Here is a 20,030-nt window from a genome sequence, read left to right on the forward strand (position 1 = left end):
TCTGACTTTTCATTCAGACTGATCAGGAGTAGAAACTGCGATTTATTTCTTGCCCTTCACCTCATCTGGCCAGCACAGAAAGGACGTAGGTGTGAATATGGAAACAAATTTCTTCACCTAATGCTTCCCGTCCCTGAACCTTCTCATAAATTTAAGGATCTATTCCTCAGTTGCACCCCCATTTCTTCCTGCTTGTGAAATTTGTTGTTTTGAGCAAATGCGTTGGGTTAACCATTAATGTTAATAGTTACTGTTTGGTAACTTGTAACAGTGGCAGAGATTTAAAGTTCAAGTCCTCATTATACCATACACCTTGAACTTCGTTTTGGATGTACAGGCTGATGTCATGAGCATCTCTATAGGATACAATAAAAAGATCAGGGATGGAATCAGATTTTAGAACTGAGGGTAGCTGTTGTCAAGCTTGTAAATGGCATTAAGCTATAAATCAGCCTTGAGCTAACAAAATTAAGTGTATGAGTCTGAGTGATCTATATTGTTTCTGTGCCTCTAACATAAAATTTCTCCCTCCACCTGAAAAGAAAATCCTGATACCTTCATCAAATCCTCTCCTTGAATATCCATGTCAGTGTGGCATCCTCTCCAATTGAAACTGCTTTAAAATTATTCAACCAACACACATAAAAGTAGCTGGTGAACGCAGCAGGCCAGGCAGCATCTCTAGGAAGACGTTTCAGGCTGAGACCCTTCGTCAGGATTACTCCTTAGTTTTAAAATGCATTGGTGTCTGATGACTCAAACGGTTTATTCTCTGCTGCAGTCATCCAGGATTGACGACCAGAGATGTGCTCCGCCCAGCCCGGCACCACGAGGACCCACGGTCCCTGACGAGGACTTTTTCAGCCTGATCCAGAGGGTGCAGGCCAAGCGGATGGACGAGCAGCGAGTTGACCTTCCGTCAAACCGTGAAGGGCTGGAACAGAGCGGGCCGGGCTCCTGCTGAGCAGCGTGCCACCGACAGGCTTGTAAACAAGCTGGACTCCTGTGCGGATCAGTGCCCCCGCCAACACTACAAGGGAGCCCAGGCCAAAAGCTGTCCACACTACCCCTGTGAGATCAGCACATGCTTCTAGACGACTGCTTTAAACCCATCATAATTAATGAACCAAAATCTGAACAATTATGCTTTATTTCAAATGGTACAAGAATTAATCTGTGGGAGGTGGAAAGATACCAGCACAGTATTAGGTTATTTTGTACGTGACGGCGTTGAATGAATGTAAAACTGCTGGTACTGTAGAACATGTGGGTCTGTTATCACACACAGATATCCACAGACTTATGCACAGAATGTGTGCGTGAAAAAGTACATGCACACCACACATCACATTTCATTCACTTTACTTGTGCAGACGCATCTCATACCTTCACACAGATATTATGGATATAATGTGAAAAACCCAATCCACATGGACCCTAGATCCACTTAGAGATTAATTAACTTCTTTGCTTTGAACTTTCATAATAGAACATTGGATAAGCAGACTGTTTTCTCTTATTGAATGAGTTGCTATTAATTTCTCTTTTGAAGTTAGTGTGACTCAGATCACAAAGAGATCATCGGTGTATGGGTTTTTGATACTGCACTGAAACCCTGAAGCCGCTGTGTTTCTAAATTGTAGTAATTGCTTCATACACTTTTTTTTAAAAAATCATGTTCCATGATTAATCTAAGTGCCAGAGTGGAGCTTGGACTTGCCCAACAAGTGAAATAAAGTGCATCCCCAGCACAAAAGGAGCTGGCCAACATTTCAGTTTAAGCAAATAATTACATTGACCGTTAATGGGTGTTTTCTGGGCACACTGCAGCAGCTGACTGGTTTCAGAAGTAATTCGTTAGCTGTGAAATGCTCTGTGGCATCCTGAGGTTGTGGAAAGTGGAAAAGAAATGCGAGCGCTTCAAGTCTGTTCTTTCTGCGGATTTTGTCCGTGCTGTCTGAAGGAGGATTTCCCGCTGTGTGAATGCAATCTAGTGACAACCTGCTGTAGGCTGTGTCATTGAAGTGCAGCAGGCCACTGGGATGCCTCCCTGGGGAACCAGTTTTCCTTCTACATTTTTTTTGTAGTATATTTGCATTTCTAATCCATTTAACCACAAAACAAGAACATGCCAAGGCCTAATATATGCTGGTCCTGGAGAGCATGCCAGCAGAAATACAGTAATCCTTTGTACTGACCTAGAAACAATTAAATTCTGGGTTTAATTCATGAATAAAAAAAGCTCTTTGTCACCCTTGGGGATATGTAAATGCTATTTCATGTTGTAACAGCTGCTGTATGTTTAACATTTGAGCCTTTCTGGTACAATTTCTCCCCCCCCCCACCCCTCAGACACTGCCAGTAAAGTAACGTGTTTCTCTTAGATTTCATACTCAACTTCTGTAAATATAATGGGCTCATTTTACTTAAAAGATGCAGTTTCGGTCAATTTGCAGTGTATTAAATTTTACACAAGCTTGTAATAAAACTACAAACAGACATCAGTTGTTTTGTTTGATCCGGATCACAGAGATCAGTGTTGAACAAATGTTTCCAGTGATGTGATTTCTGTGCCCATTTTGCCCCCCTCCCCTTCCTTTGCTACAACATATGGCAGACCGGGAGAGCAATGGCTAGACCTACTGCAGTACACAAAGCCTGGACTGACTAGATCTACACTCGACTGAGACACAAAACCTGAGGGCAGAGGTGAGTTTTAATAGAGAAAGAGGTGTAAAACACCAAGCAGAGTTAATTTTAAAAGATACAGAACAGATTCTTCTTGTCCTGTTCTGTGATGCCATAGTACAGTAACTATACATGGTGGGTATTATTCTCAATCTCTGATTGGCTGAGAGATTTAACTTGGGAGACGTTATTATAGCAAGAAATGAACACTGAAGATGATTAAATCCAACCTAAATTATCTAACTCCAATTAGTTGTTTTATGGTAGCCATACATAATAAAACTATAAATTACTGTAGGTACACATAACACAGACAAATAACTATTCCCTGGAGAGGAAATACTCAGGAAATGTTCGAGGGTTCATAGTCCATTCAGAAATCTGATGCTGTTCTTGAAACACAGAGTTGTGTGTTTCGGCTCCTGTACCTCTTTGATGGCAGCAATGACAAGAGGGCATGTCCTGGGGGTTGGGGGGGGTCCTTAATAATGGATGTCACCTTTTTGAGGCATCACCTGGATGCTGGGGAGGCTAGCGCCCATGATGGAGCTGGTGTAGTTTACAACTTTCTGTAGCTTTTACTAAACCAGCTGGGTGATGGATCCAGCTAGAACTCTCTCCACGGTTCATCTGTAGAAATTTGTGAGAGTTTTTGCTGACATACAAATTCTTCTCAAACTCCTAAGAAGTATAGCCACTATTGTGCCTTCTTTGTAATTGCGTCAATATGTTGGGCCCAGTGTAGATCCTCAGAAATGCTCACACCGAGGAACTTGAAACTTCTCACGCCTCGGTAGACCTATTGTGGTGATAGCAAATTACAGCTGGTCCAGATCCTTGTTTAGGCAGGAGTTGGTCCTGGCTATGACTAACCTCCCAAAGCACTTCATCACAGTAGATATGAGTGCCACTGGGCAAAAATCTTTGAGGCAGCTCACCTTATTCTTCTTGGGCACTGATACGATTGTCACCCTTTTGAAGCGGGTGGGAACTTCCACCTGCAGCGGCGAGAGATTGAAGATGTCCTTGAGTACGCCCGCCAGCTGGTTGGCACAGGTTTTCAGAACCCTACCAGGTACACCATCAGGGCCTGACGCCTCTTGAGATGTTCTAGCGTCGGTTTCCGAGACAGATCACGGTCACTAGATGCTGCAGCAATTCCTATAGGTGTAGCTTTATTCTCTCTTTCAAAGTGTACATAAAAGGCATTGGGCTCATCTGCAAGTGAACCATCATGATTTATGATTTTAGGTTTAAATTCATAGGAAATAATGGTTTGCAAATCCTGCCAGAGCTGACATGCATCCAATTCCGTTTCTAACCTCAATCAGAATTGTTTTTCACCCTTAAAATAAGCCTCCTGTAGGTCGTACCTGGACTTCTTGCATGTTTCTGATTCACTGCTGTTGAATGCCACAGATCTAGCCCTCAGCGGGTTGCAAATCTCTTGATTCATCCACATCTTTTGGTCTGGTTATGTTCTCCAAGGCACGCACTCTTCCTCAACATGTTCCGCAACACTACCCACCCCTCCTACCTTCATATTGTCTGCAAACCTGGCTACAAATTCCATCCAAATCACTGACATATAGAGTGAAAAGAAGCATTTTCCCAACACTGACCCCTGCAGAACACGATAAACTAAGTATATACCAATATAAGAAGCATTCAGAAGAGATTCTGTAAACTAATTCCTGGGAATTTAAAAAAAGTTATTGCGAACGGTTTAAGGAAGTTTGTATACTTTTTAAACATCTCCAGAAATTTTATCTCCACAGCCCTTTGGAGTAGAGAATTCTAAGATCTACCACTCTAAGAAGAAATTCCTTTGTACCTCAGTTTTGAAAACAGAAGGTTGTGTGACAGGATAAATATAGAAATGTTTGCACCAGTAAAAAAAAAGCCTCAAGGGAATAAGACGTCGTTCAAAACTGAGATGCATAGGAATTTCCTGAAAGGTGGTGAATCCCTGGAATTCTTGACCCCAAAGGGCTGTGGAACCCAGATTACTGGAATTGTTTAAAAAGTAGATTTTATTTGAAAGATCAGTGAACCAAGAGTTACGGGGTGTGGGGCAGAGCAGTCAGGATCATATTGAATGGCAGGGAGATCAGACCAGATCGCCTGCTTTCTTGATCTTCAATGTTCTCCCTAGTGTCTCAGCCAATAATCTACCTCAACCAACACCATGGATTACTTAGTCAATACGCACTGCTGTTTGTGCATATCTGCTGTATGCAAATTGAATTTTGTATCCAATGTTAAAGGCGTTACTCTAAAATAGTTCTCTTGACTTTGAGCATGCTGAGATTGTGAAAGTTGTTAAATACACATTGTAAACTTTAAGAAACATCAGTAATTACAGCAGAGTTTAAAAAGCCAAGTATTTGTATGCAAACGAGTCCGGATGAATATCACCCTGTGCTGGAAAAAGATCCTATGTAACCCAAGCTGACAAATTACTGAGTCATTTATGCCAATGATGTCTAACTGTTCAAAAACCAAATGAGGAGGAAGATGCATTTTGTTTACATTATGGTTATAAACACGGGAGAATCACAAATAATATCGCAACAAGTCGCCTACCATTTTACAGGCACAGTTTCATGGTTGCAGAATTTGGCTACAGTAGCAGTCCTGATCTCTTTCCCAGTTCTTTCAAAGAATCTCTGACCAGAGAGGTTAACTCTATTCCTCTTTGCACAGATGTTGCCCGACCTGTTGAACATTTCCAACACGTTATTCCTGTCAAATCCCTAGATAGATTCGCCAATCCCTCACATCCCACTGCAGCAGTTCGGGTCTGGTCTGTCTACACTCCCGCTCTCATTCACCCCAATAGGGCTGGCAGTGTGCTCAACTGACAGCACCTTGTGTTTGAATTCCTAACACTTCAAAACCCCAGCTTTTGGTCACCCGTCTGAACCAGATGAGGCCGACTTGTATTTGGCGAATTTTGAGCAATGGGATCGTTTTCAAGATACAAGTTGGATGAGTGAGCATATTTTATGAAGAATGGTTGAGTGAGCTAGGATTTTTTTTCTTTGGAGTGAAGAAAGATAAAAGATGACTCCATACAGATGTACAAGATAAGAAGCATAGATTAAGTGGACAGCCAGTGCCATTTTCTCAAGGCAGAAATGGGAGCATAATTTTAAGATATTTAAGGAAAGTATTGGGGGGGACTGTCAGACAGTTTTTTTTTACACTGAGTGTGGGACGCTGTTCAGGTAGTGGTAGAGACAGATAAATTTGAGAGATTTAAAAGACTTGGGCATATAGATGGCAGAAAAATGGAGGACGATGTGGAAAGGAAGCGTTAGATTGACGTGGGAGTAGGTTAAAAGGTCGGCACAATATCATGCGCCAAAGAGCCTGAACTGTGTGTGCTTCATCTCTTCTGTCATCTGCAAGTTATTCAGCCCCACCTGACTGGGTAATTAACATTCAGTTACTTCAAACGAAGCACAGAACAGTTGCAAATCCACAGTCAAACCACATTTTTTTTTGTACAATATGGTCAGTCCAGGCATGGGAGTCTGGAAATGACTTCCTCGGTAGAGGCGAAAGATCCAGCTGGGGGGTTCGTTTCAGCCACAGCCCACAATTCATGGTTCCAGGAAGGTTGAACTGTGCTAATATTTGCCGTCAAGTGGTAGCACGTCAAATCCCGGTTGTATCCAGCTGAAGAGCTGATCTTGCTTTACTTCCCTCTGACTATCCTGAGTACGGCTGTGGGTCACCTCTGAAACTGACCTCAGAGTGCTATTGCCCCCCATCTGTGCCTGTGGATTCAAGTTGGCTTCACGCACTGACAAAAACTCATTGTTTAGGAGGTTCCAAGTTTTGGCCTAGCACTGTGCTTCTCTCACTAATTACTAACTCCTTCTATTCCTTCCTCCATCGACCTCTGTAATGACTATCCAAGTGGTTCCCGAATGTTTTGGGTTACCTTGGCTCCCAGACTACGTCACAGCTCTTTACTCCACTTCGTCCCTTCTCCTGGTTTCATCTATCACCTCGAGTTTCTCCCTCCCTTCCCACCTTTTAAATCTACTCCATCTTTTTTTATTCCAGTTCTGCAGAAGGGTCTGAAGCCCAAAACATTTTATCTGTGTTGCATCAATTTTCTTCCAATCGATTACCAGCTGAAACTCTCCAGTATTAACGACAGTTGCATTAAATGTGCCAGGCATCAGTGCTGGGAGCAAGTAAGGAGACTGAGTCGACAAACAGACCTGCAATGATTTGATTTTAGATTAGGAATCAAATTAATTTCAGAAGATTTTTTGGCAGGCTTTTTTTCAAATTTCAGTGTAGTTAGGGGAGCAGGCAGTTATTTTCTGCACTTCTGCCATTGTGGTGTGCTGACTAGTGAATAAGGCTACTCTCTGGATTATCTCTTCTCACCAATGAGATTAAGCACTGTATTCTCCCAGAAGGTACAAGAAGGGCAAGTGTGGAAGGATTTCCTCATTCTCTGTGAAGCAGTTACAGAGACTTTGGAAATGTGTGGATGAGGAAAAGGTGGCACGGGCAACAGGTAAAACTCAGGTCAAGGCAAGTCTCGCTCATCATTAGCAGAGTGCAGCTCCCGATGGGCCATGTTCAACAAAAGAGTGATGGCTTGCGTGCTTCATACAACATCTCATTGCTAAATCTGGAACGCCCCACACAATTGGAGTAGAACTGAAGGCAGATTCTGAGTATGGTTTTGTATAAGTCACCAGACCAAATAACTAAAGTGATTCTTCTCAACAACAATTCTGTTCTCAGACTAATAGATGAACCATCTGAGAATGTGGAAGACACATTGTCCTAAACATGTGGCCCAACAGAATTTGCTCTGCAATTCAGTCAATTTAATGCCAGGCAATGATTTTTTTTCTTTTGCTTCTTGGTTATGTTCACTTCATAAAAGATGAAAGCATAGTTCAAGAGTTGTTATTTACAAGGGGACGAGAAATAGATATGAAAGGAAGGTCAGTTTTTTGGGATGTTGAACAATTTTTCAAGAGAAGTACATTCCACTCACCAACATTCTTGCTTATGCCACAGATGAGGTGCCATCAATGACAGGACCATTTTAATTCCACTTCCCATTCCCATTCCGATATGTCTATCCATGGCCTCCTCTACTGTTGTGATGAGGTCACACTCAGGTTGGATAACAACACCTTATACTCCGTCTGGGTAGCCTCCAACCTGAAGCCATAAACATTAATTTCTTGAACTTCCGGTAATGGCCCCCCCCCCCACCCTTCACCATTCCCCATCCCCTTTTCCCTCTCTCACCTCACCTCATCTGCTTGCTTTCCCATCACCTCCCTCTGGTTCTCCTCTCCCCTTTTCTTTCATCCATGACTTTCTCTCCTCTCCTATTAGATTCTGGCTTCTCCAGCCCTGTATCTCTTTCACCAATCAACTTCTCAGCTCTTTAATTCACTCCTCCCCCTCCCATTTCACCTATCTCATTGTGTTTCTCCCTCCCCTCCCCTCACCTTTTAACTCTATTACTCATCTTTTTTTCTCCAGTCCTGCTGAATGTTCTCGGCCCAAAACATCAACTGTACTCTTTTCCATAGATGCTGCCTGGTCTGCTGAGTTCCTCCACCATTTTATGTGTGTTGCTTGGATTTCCAGCATCTGCAGATTTTCTCTTGTTTGGGAACAAACCGGACTCTCAGTTTCTGCCCGAAGTCCATCATTGAGTAAAGTTTAATTTGGTTCTGGTATAAATCCATATTCTGGTACACCACACTATCCCGTCTACACCTTTTCATTTGGTCTGCTTCTGCCATTTTCGATATGGATTACCGACCATGGTCAATCACCTATTTAAGTCCAATCTCAAAGGGGAAAAACTATAATATCATTATAGCTCAGGCAAAGCCTGACTCTCTGCCTGCAGGTATAAGATGAGGAGGGGCATTGATTGTGTTGATAGAAGCTTTTTCCCAGGGCTGAAATGGCTAGCACAAGAGGGCACGGTTTTAAGGTGCTTGGAAGTACGTACAGAGGAGATGTCAGGGGTAAGGTTTTTATGCAGAGAGTGGTGAGTGCGTGGAATGGGCTGCCGGCAATGGTGATGGAGGTAGATACGATAGGGTCTTTTAAGAGACTCCTGGACAGGTACATGGAACTCAGAAAAATAGAGGGCAATGGGTAACCCTAGGTAATTTCTAAGGTAAGGACATGTTCGGCACAGCTTTGTGGGCCGAAGGGCCTGTATTGTGCTGTAGGTTTTCTATGTTGTCTATGTGTATACTGTGTAGGGCAGTGATACCTCAGTCAGTCAGTGGGCTAGGAAAATGCAGTCACGTCCATTGGAAAGGGCAGATTCTGAACTTTACCCCATTGAGAGCCATACCCTAATTCACATGAATTGTGTCACTGCATGATTAGAGTATGGGAATCATAGTTGCCCGCACTCTAATACAGTAGTGAATGGCAATAATATGTGGGCTGGAAATAATACGATTTCTTCAGTCCAGATTTCTCATGATATGACAAACAGAGAATTGTCTCATTCATTTTCACAACTATAACGCACTTAGAGCAAAGTCTAAGAGAACAATGGGTTAGCAAGGGATGAGGTAGTTATGTAATCAATTATGAGTCAGGGAGGATCAAATGCTTATGATAAGTAATTAATTTCTTAAATTAAGCCTGTACTCCCTAGTTGCCCACCCCCTTGCTACTGAGTGCCCTCCTCCACCACCCCTGGGGGGGGGGGGGCAAAAATCGGCCACTTTGGGAACCGCTGGTCTATCTGCTATTTACTTCAGCCATTCCATGCCAAGAGAAGGAATTATGTGTTTTAATCCCACTGAAATTATGTTGAAGTTGTTTCAGGCATTGATGAGGCCTAATTTGGAGTACTGTGTGCAGTTCAGGCCACTCAACTACAAGAAAGGTGTCAGTAAGATTGAAAGAGTGCAGAGAAAATTCACAAAGATGTTGCCAGAACTTGGGAACCTGAGTTATGGGGAAGGGTTGAATAGGTATATTATTCCCTGGAACACAAGAGATGTGATTGAGGTATACAAAATAATGAGGGGTATAGATAGGGTAAACGCAGGTAGGCTTTTTCCACTGAGGTCGAGCGAGGCTAGAACTAGAAGTCGTAGGTTAAGGGTGAAAGGGAACATGGGGGAAAACTTCCTCACTCAGAAGGTTGTGAGTGCGGAACGAACTGACTGACACTGGAAATGATGGATGCGGTTTTGATTGTAGCATTTAATGTACGTGGATGGAAGGGTTATGGAGGGCTATGGTCCAAGTTCACGTCCATGGGACTAGGTGGCATAATGGGTCAGCATGGACTAGATGGGTCGAAGGGCCTGCTTCTATGCTGGGGTGCTTTATGAGTCCATGATGTCCCTACAACTACAACTTCCTTCCACACTGAAAAATCATATCACCGTCATTCACACAAAATATCCATTAGCCTTCACCCCTTCCACTCTCCAACTAACAAACTGAGGGAAGTGGGCCAGCTGGTAGAGCACTAATGCATTTTTAAGCACTTTTTGGGTATATTCATAAACTTGGGAGGAATTCAAGTCCATGAATGGTTTCTTCAAAGACCGAGCGCAGGACAAAACAGGAACACAAACTGATACACGTTCTCACTGTCCTTCAGAGCTGGCCCACTCCCAGCTCGATGAGCTGCTCCAGCAAGCCACAGACCGTTGAGAAACAAACTGCAGAACAAAAAGCTGAAAACACAGCCTTGTTATTACCCAGATCCCGAGACCCACAGAGGAAATAAAAATATAAAATCCTGGCATCGCTGAGCAGGTTAGACAGTGCCTGCAGAGAACGAAACAAGAGAGCGTGTCCTGTCTATGACATCAAGGTAGGCTTTGGTTCAGGAGCAGCAAAACACTTCACATCGGCGCTCTGATCGCGCCAGGACCACAGAGCACAACGCTAATGTGCTAACTACAATATCAGATTAGCCACCTTGGCATAAAACAAAATGTATCACCGAATTTCAGGCTCTTTCTCTCACATTTTCCATCTCTGTAAGCTCTGCTTTACATAAAAAAGAAAAAAGTAAATTTATTATCAAAGTACATACATGTCAACAGGTACAACCCTGCAATTTGTTTACATTAGGCCATTCACAGTAAGATAAAAAGAAACACAATGGAATCGGTGAAAAACTCACATAAACAATCAATGTGCATTAGAAGACAAATTGTAATTACAAATATACAACTAATAATAATAATAATAATAAATAAATGTGCAATAGTTACATCAGGGGTTCCCAATCTGGTGTCTACTGCCCCCTCAGTTTATGGCATAAAAAGTGTTGGGAACCCCTGAGTTACTTTAATGTTGATGCTGATTGTAAAGAAAAAGCCAAGTCTAGCATATCTTTTATCCCCAGGAGGAAGAGTACTTGGGCTGCACGAGGACGCGTACTGAAGCAATCTCAAAAGAGAGTCAGAATAAGCCTTCTGCAGAACTGAGTGTTGTTCAATATTTTTGTGTTCGGGAGTTGTCCAGTGAGGCAGCCCTGAATCAGAACCATCCGTCACTAAGGTTCCCACACTAGGACCTCAAGGCTAATTGGTGGAGGTTTTGAAAGGAGATGGGTGGACAAAGTAGAGCCACCTGGACTGGTGAATGTGTGGTGATTCATTTGGAGCAGAGACGAGGGCTGTACCAGAATTATCTGGTGATGAATAGGAAAATCAGCTTACACCTGCTCCCTCACTACCATTCAGGGCCCCAAACAGTCCTTCCAGGTGAGGCGACACTTCACCTGTGAGTCTGCTGAGGTCATTTACTGTAGCCGGTGCTCCCAGTGTGGCCTCCTGTATATCGGTGAGGTCCGGTGTAGATTGGGAGTCTGCTTTGCCGTCCGCCAGAAAAATTGGGATCTCCCAGAAGCCACCCATTTCAATTCTACATCCCATTCCAACTAGTCGGTCCATGGGCTTCTCTACTGCCATGAAGAGGCCACAGTTAGGCTGGAGTAACAACACCTAATATTCCATCTGTGTAGCCTCCAACCCGATGGCATGAACATCGATTTCTCAAACTTCCAGTAATTGCCCCTCCCCACTTCACCATTCCCCATTCCTGTTTCCCTCTCTCACCTTATCTCCTTACCAGCCCATCACCTCCCTCTGGTGCCCCTCCTCCTTCCCTTTCTTCCATGGTCTTCTGTCCTCTCCTATCAGATTCCCCCTTCACCAGGCCTGTATCACAGCTCTTTACTTCACCCCTCCCCCTCCCCCAGCTTCACCTACCACCTACCACCTACCACCTTGTACTTCTTCCTCCCCTCGCCCCACCTTCTTGCTCTGACTTCTCATCCTTTTTGTTTCAGTCCTGATGACGAGTCTCGGCCCGAAATGTCGACTGTTTACTCTTCTGCATAGGTGCTGCCTGGCCTGCTGAGTTCCTCCAGCACTTTGAGTGTGTCACCATGAAAATCGGTCTGTATCCACTCACATCTACACTCTGCATTTAGAGCAGAGGCGTGGGCTGTGCCAGGGGAATGTCTTTTGTGTGAGAGCAGAGATTTTACTGACGACTAAGGCAACAAAGAATGAGGTAATGCGGCAGAACAGACTGATAGCAGAAAACCTGGTAGGCGGGTGGAATTGGGAGGAGCTTTCTCCACGCATGGACAGTGATTGAAGATGAAAGTGACAGAAGGATAAATTACCAAAAGATAGATATTGGCAGAAAAATGTTGAGAACATGAAAGAAAACATACAATTAACAGAAATTGAATAAATACTTCAAAGGTAGCCTTTCCAGCACTAGAGGGAAAGGATGGGTTTTATAAAGAGCCACAGTGAACCAAATGGCCTCTCATTCAATGAATATTCAACCATCAGATGCAAGGGCTGAAACTCGAGGCCTTTTACATTTATGGGAACTTGTGCACACCACAGAAACAGAGGAGCTTCTGAATACCTCAGTTCAAACTCACACTGTCTCTTTGTACCCAGTTATTCAATGGGCCACTGTATACAAAGCTGAAGCATAGATCTACACTTAAATAACTTCTGCAGACTCATAGAAACCATTGAAAGTTGTGGCCCGTCTCCTGTCTCCTCTCCCAGCCCAGTCAATGCCCGGGCAGATCCCAGTACCACTCTTCAGTTTACCCCGTTTCGTACTCTGAGACTCCAGACAACCAGTACTTTCCAATTCTTGTGCACCGTTTACTCAACTTCATCTAGGGTGCGAAACAAAGTTGTAATGTGAATCCCCATAATATACCCCCAGAGGCAAACAGATTCATACACCCTCACATACTCCAGTGGGTTCTAGCCCAGGAAAGCTGAGACTAAACACAAAATACTCTGCAGATGCTGGGGTCAAAGCAACACTCACAACACGCTGGAGGAACTCAGCAGGTCAGGCAACATCAGTGGAAACGATGGGTCGACGTTTCGGGCCGGAACCCTTCGTCAGGACTGTAGAGGGAAGGGGCAGAGGCCCTATAAAGAAGGTGGGGGGAGGGTGGGAAGGAGAAGGCTGGTAGGTTCCAGGTGAAAATCCAGTAAGGGGAAAGATAAAGGGGTGGGGGAGAGGATAGGCAGGGAGGTGATAGGCAGGAAAGGCGAAGAAGGAATAGGGGAAAACACAATGGGTAGTAGGAGGAGGCGGAAACGTCTAGGTAGTCTCCAGCCCCTTGGTATGAACATAGAATTCTCAAACTTCCGGTAATTCCCTCCCCTTCCCTTCCTCTATCCCCATGTCACTCTGTCCCCTCCCCCAGCTGCCTATCACCTCCATCATGGTTCCGCCTCCTTCTACTACCCATTGTGTTTTCCCCTATTCCTTCTTCACCTTTCCTGCCCATCCCCTCCCCCACCCCTTTATCTTTCCCCTTACTGGTTTTTCACCTGGAGCCTACCAGCCTTCTCCTTCCCACCCTCCCCCCACCTTCTTTATAGGGCCTCTGCCCCTTCCCTCTACAGTCCTGATAAAGGGTTCCAGCCCGAAACGTCAACCTATCTTTTCCACGGATGCTGCCCGACCTGCTGAGATCCTCCAGCTTGCAGTGAGTGAAGCTGAGACTAAATCCCCGCGTCCACCCAAATGATCATAATTCTCCGAGCACAGATTAGGCATGAGATTGTCTCCTTTATCTATGACTCAGCACGCACACAAAAAAAAAGCACAATTAACTCTATAATCTCTCCTGTGTGCGTGCGTGTGTATCAGGGGAGAAATGAGACTTTAAAAGCTGCAACAACTCCTCAGAAACCTGGAGCATGCCCTCTCTGACCTTGAAACATTCACCATTTCCATCCTCCCTTTTGCTGGAAATGTCAGGCGCAAGTTCCCTTTTTAATAAACCAACCAGTTCTTCCCCTCACTGGATCCAGGAGCACTGACACTCGGTTATTACTGGTGTGGTCTCAATGTCTCTTGAAGAATACTCACCACTGAATACAGCAAGTTTCAAAATGAGCCAGAATATTAAGGAAAGGGGACCTGAATGAGACACATCATTTATGCTATCAATTCAGTGCTAAGGAATGGCGTCCAATGCACAGGACTTCAGTTTTTCCCTTTTTTGGCATCCGTTCGTAAAAATAAATATTTAGAAAAAAAAAACCTAGCTTTAACCGTTTTCCAGCTGTATTTTGCTCAGGGTGATATTTTGAAGGCTGCAGGATTTACATCAATATAACGGATACCAGGATATTATCCAGAGTGCTTGGACAGTTATGTCTGAGGGAAGGGTTAGATAGATCTTAGAGTAGGTTAAAAGGTCAGCACAACATTGTGGACCGAAGGGCCCGTACTGCGCTGTACCATCCTGTGTTCTTCCAGTGACCTGACCAACATTTGTTCCTCAATCAATTTAGAATCTGAAATTAGTCACCTCACAGCAAAGGAGATTGACGGAAGAGTGTGAAAACAAGAGAATGACAGAGAGTAGTTAGATTAGATTAGATTATGAGGACACACAGTCCTGTTTTATTGTCATTTAGTAACACATGCATTAAGAAATAATACAATATTCCTCCGATGTGATATCACAGAAACACAGGACAGACCAAGACTGAAAAACGGACAAAAACCACATAATTATAACATATAGTTACAACAGTGCAAGCAATACCGTAACTTGATGAAGAACAGGCCATGGGCACGGTAAAAAAGTTCAAAGTCTCTCGAAAGTCCCACATCTCACGCAGACGGGAGAAGGAAGAAAACTCTCCCTGCCATGCCCGTCCACAGTCCGACTCTGAGTCATCCGAAAACTTCGAGCTCCAACCAGTCCTCTGACACCGAGTACTGAGCACCATCTCTGCCGAATGCTTTGACCCCAGCCCCGGTTGCCAGCAGCAGGCAAAGCCGAGGATTTTGGGGCCTTCCCTCTGGAGATTCTTGATCACACAGTAGCAGCAGCAGTGAACTGGGCATTTCAGAAGTTACTCCAGATGTTCCTCCGTGCTCTCACGGCTGTCTCCATCAAATCAGAATTGTGCACGGCATCCTACTTACAAATACGATATAATTTCACCGGAGAGGCTACACGCGCTGCATCGTGCCGCCATCTTCTCCTCCTCCAGGAGTAGTTGTGAATGGAAGGGGAAATGGTAACCAAGGCAGAGTTGAAATCAATACTAAAAACAGTGGTAAGTGGTGTGGAAAATGTATTTTACTCAATATGTTGGAATGGGCAGTCGTAAGATGTGGGAGCATATTCAAAGGTTCACTCTATTGTATGATTCAATATTTGAGTTACAAAGATTGCCTCACTAAGGTTGTGTGAGGGACTTCGAGATATTCTGATGTTTTAGAAAGGAACACCACCAGGTGTGGATCAAGGAGCAGTTCCTCAGCTCAGTAGCGTAGACTGGAACAGAGCGACGTTGGCAAAAGCAAGTTATTGTTATCAGATTCAAGCACTACTGTGCCGATGACCGAGAGTGAAGTGGTTGAGGGAAGGAATTTGAGAACCAGCAGCTTGCAGGCAGAATTTCAGAATTAACCCCAAGCGAGTGACTGACCGGCCCTCCATTGGTCGGTGTCCACCACGGATGCTGCACCCTAGCTGTCCACGTGAGATGCAAGCCGGTATGCAAACCAGGCCTGTCGACATGGAGCTGTTGTCCATGCCCATGCAGCGGGCTCCCCCTCGCCACACACCGATACAGTTCGGCACCAGTGGTACTGCAGCAGTTGCCAGTCAGTGTTGATCTCAACATAGGGCTGCCTTAGGGACTCCAGCTCTGGATTTTTCCTTGGGGTTTACTCCCGCACTGTTCCCATGAACGGTACAGCCGCAATGCAGCGGAGGTTTGAGATCAGAGTTTTCCTTCTCCTAGGTGAGCTGCCAACCATGGCTGATGAGCTCCATCTTCCCAAAGCAGCTAGTTTTAAAGCACCGGTATCTCACCTTTGCCCTTCTCCTGTCAGTGGAAATAGTTCTGTCAGGCTTGGTAGCTAAGCCATAGCTGAAGGTCAGGAGCTGGGCTTGGTTGTCAGAGGCTATCTGAGATGTGCCTTTGGGAGCACTTAAAAGGTAGTGTGAGCTTATCCCCACTACGATCTCCGGCTATAACAGCCTTAAGGGAGTGAGTGGAACTCACTGATTCCTCTGAGCTCCCCTGGATCTGCCCTGCTGCTCTTTTGGTCAGTTTTCAGCCCCTACCAGTCCATTTAAACTTGCACACTACACGTGGCTTACAAAACTAGGGAGGAAAATGTTCAATTTTGAATAAATTGAGAATAAACTTTGAGTTAATTTTGGAATTTACCGAAAGAAATAGAACACGGAATATTCCAGCACACTACAGGCCCTTTAGCCCATAATGTTGGGCCGACCTTTTAACCTTCTCTAAATTCAATGTAACCCTTCCTTCCTACATAGCCCTCTATTTGTCTGTGATCCATGTACCTAAGAACATCTTAAATGCCCTTAATGTTTCTGCCTCTAGCATAAAAATGGACAAAGACCAACACGTATGCTATCAGTTAGCCCACTTCTTGCTCATCAAATACAGCCCAGCACTTGCTAACTGACAGCAGAGTTCATGGCAATGCTTGTGAGAAAGTAAAACTCCCAATAGAACATTCAGCCTTACAGATACCAGATCTAGTGTTACAGAACATTCAATTCCGGTTCCAAATCCCTTTCTCATGCTTCCTCATTTTGCTTTTACCCCCACTTCACGCTTCTCCCATACTCCCTCTTCTGACCCTACCCCGCTGTCTCTATTCCCCCAACCTCTGCTTTCCTGAACACACCCTTTGCAAATGCCTCACGCTTCCTCTCAGTGTGACCCACATCCCTCTCCAAGTCTTAAAGCATACACAATAAAGTTAGCAACACCACACATCAGAGCACACAAGGGCAAGCTTGCTAGATTCGTTATCTCAACTTTATCCAAGTATCCTCTTACAGGCCGGAAGCCTCCAGAAGTGACACAATTCCATCCAGCATCCAGGTGATGCTGGGAGGTTGTGAGCAGCCACTGCCCCTCAGTCTGACATTCCCAGTCAATTACTACGATCGGGTACAGGCTTCGCCGAAGAACCCAGCCCTTTCAGGAGCACGTCTACTGTGGCGTGGGTTATGCAGACTGAGCTGGCAAGTCATGGAAATGAACGACAACTTCCCGCTCTACCTACAACAAACTTTGCCTCTCCGAGTCTACCAGCTGCAGGAACCATTCTGTCCTCTGTACTGGCTCTCCAGGGCCTGGATTAATAGATGCAATAATGTTCTTTAAATGGTGCAATTAACACTATAGATTGTTTAATGTCATTTCCAGTACTCAAGTGTAAAGGAGAACAAAATTGTTACTCCCAATTTGATGCAGCACAAACAAACGATAAGGAAATCAATAACTATAAATACATAAGATAGCATATATAAATGAGAAAATCCGCAGATGCTAGAAATCTGAGCAGGACACTGAAAATGCTAGAGGAACTCAGCAGGCCAGGCAGCATCTATAGAAAAGAGTACAATCGATGTTCTAGGCCGTGACCCTTCGGCAGGACTGATAGCATATACACACATATATAGGCATCCGTTAGTCTCATGAGACCATGGATTTGCACCTTGGAAGGTTTCCAGGGTGCAGGCCTGGGCAAGGTTGTATGGAAGACCGGCAGTCGCCCATGCTGCAAGTCTCCCCTCTCCATGCCACCGATGTTGCCCAAGGGAAGGGAATTAAGACCCATACAGCTTGGCACCGGTGTTGTCGGAGAGCAATGTGTGCTTAAGTGCCTTGCCCAAGAACACAACACGCTGCCTCAGACAAGGCTCGAACTAGCGACCATCAAATCACTAGACGAACGCCTTAACCACTTGGCCACGCGCCAACATATAGACACATATATACACATAGACTGCGTGTTTCTCCATAGAGTGACACCAGGCACAGGACTGTCTGTATGTAAGCTGACTGACAGGAAATGATAATAGGGAAGTGGTGGTTGGGGGTGTGGAGGGGTGGGTTAGTGGGTGGAGGTGTTGATCAGCCTTACTGCTTGGGGAAAGTAACTGTTTTTGAGACTGGTGGTCCTGGCATGGATGCTACATAGCCTCCTCCCTGATGGGAGTGGGACAAGCAGTTTATAAGCAGGATATAAAGGTAGGTGTAAAGGAGTATATGGAAATCTACTAAAACTGTACCACAGTCCCGATAATACCAACCTCAGTAATTTAAATTAAATACTTGGTAAGTGCGACTGTAGCAGGTGACCTTAGTCCCCAAAGCTCCAGCACTGGGTTTTCCCAATCCAAAGGCGAGGCTAATAAAGCAAACACCGGGGATTGATTACTGCGATTAGTCAACAACTCTACTACCCTCCTATGTCCTTTGCAACTCCCAAGTTGGTTGGAGTTGAACGTGAAAAATTTGGTCCTTTAACATCTTGGTTGTTTGTACCATTTATCAGCTGATGTTTTGACAAAGAGCAGGAGTTCTCCACGATGCCCCAGCTGATGTTTGCCCCCCTTAGCTGAACACCTGACCATTATCAGAATTCTAGTTGTACGCTTTAAGGGCACTTGGCCAGAAGGGAATTTGAGCTGGAATGATCAATGACGATAACTACATTGATTGGCCTAATCTCCAATAATGAAGCAGCCTACAGAGAAGAAGTCATCACCCTGACACAGTGGTGTCAAAAAATCAACCTCTCCCTCAATGTCGCTAAAGCAAAGGAGCTGGTTGTGGACTACATGAGGAAGGGAGACGGGCTAGCCCCTATTGACGTCAATGGACCTGGGGTTGAGAGAGTGAACAGCTTTAAATTCCTCGGTAAACACATCACCGAGGATCTCACGTGGTCTGTACATACAGGCTGTGTGGTGAAAAAAGCACAACAGGACCTCATTCATCTCAGACAGCTGAAGAAGTTTGGCATGAGTCCCCAAATCCTAAGGGCTTTCTACAGGGGCACAATTGAGAGCATCCTGACTGGCTGCACCACTGCCTGGTATGGGAACTGTACTTCCCTCAATCACAGGACTCTGCAGAGAGTGGTGCGGACAGCCCAGCGCATCTGTAGATGTGAACCTCCCACTATTCAGGACATTTACAGAGAAAGGTGTGTAAAAAGGGGCCCAAAGGATCATTGGGGACCCGAGTCACCCCAACCACAATCTATTCCAGCTGCTACCATCTGGGAAACAGTACCGCAGCATAAAAGCCAGGACCAACAGGTTCCGGGACAACTTCTTCCACCAGGCCATCAGACTGATTAATTCATGCTGATGCAATTGTATTTCAATGCTATATTGACTGTCCTGTTGTACATACTATTTATTACAAATTACTATAAATTGCACGTTGCACATTTAGACAGAGACGTAACGAAAAGATTCTCACTCCTCATGTATACGAAGGATGTAAGTAATAAAGTCAATCCAATTCAGTTCAAGAGTTGTGGAAGATGCCTTTGAGATGCAAGCTCTCACTGTGGACTGGCCCAGCTGCCGACACTCAGCTCCAGAGAATGGTCCCAAACTTGATCTGCAGTGCGGTCTCTGTGACTGCCTGGTACTCTGCTTTCCTCTGTCAAGGACAGTTGGGTTGGTGGATTAACTGACCACTATATTGCTGCTAGTGTGTAGGCGAGTGATAGATACTCGGAGGGGACGGGGGTGTGGAAGTTAATGGAAACGTGCAGAGAAAAGGCTACAGGGAAAACCTGTGGGGAATGGGATCACTTGGTGATCCAGCATACAGCACTGTGCAAAAGTCTTAGGTATATATAGCTCGGGTGCCTAAGACCATAAGACAAAGGAGTAGAAGTTGGCCATTTGGCCCTTCAAGTCTGCTCTGCCATTTTATCATGAGCTGATCCATTCTCCCATTTAGTCCCAT

The 20,030-nt window shown here is 44.8% G+C and overlaps 1 protein-coding gene across 6 annotated transcripts in view; it reads left to right on the forward strand.

Moving 5' to 3' along the window:
- LOC134359857 (G-protein-signaling modulator 1-like) overlaps positions 1-2,519 on the forward strand; it is a 294,482-nt gene extending 291,963 nt beyond the window's left edge. For all 6 annotated transcript variants that reach the window (XM_063073605.1, XM_063073611.1, XM_063073608.1 and 3 more), the window contains one exon: positions 782-2,519. In XM_063073605.1, coding sequence (XP_062929675.1) covers positions 782-964 — 183 coding nt within the window. In that variant the 3' untranslated portion in view covers positions 965-2,519. The remainder of the gene's footprint in view (positions 1-781) is intronic.
- Positions 2,520-20,030: the final 17,511 nt, after the last annotated feature.

Source organism: Mobula hypostoma, chromosome 21 (assembly GCF_963921235.1).
Source record: "Mobula hypostoma chromosome 21, sMobHyp1.1, whole genome shotgun sequence".
NCBI classification, from domain to species: domain Eukaryota; kingdom Metazoa; phylum Chordata; class Chondrichthyes; order Myliobatiformes; family Myliobatidae; genus Mobula; species Mobula hypostoma.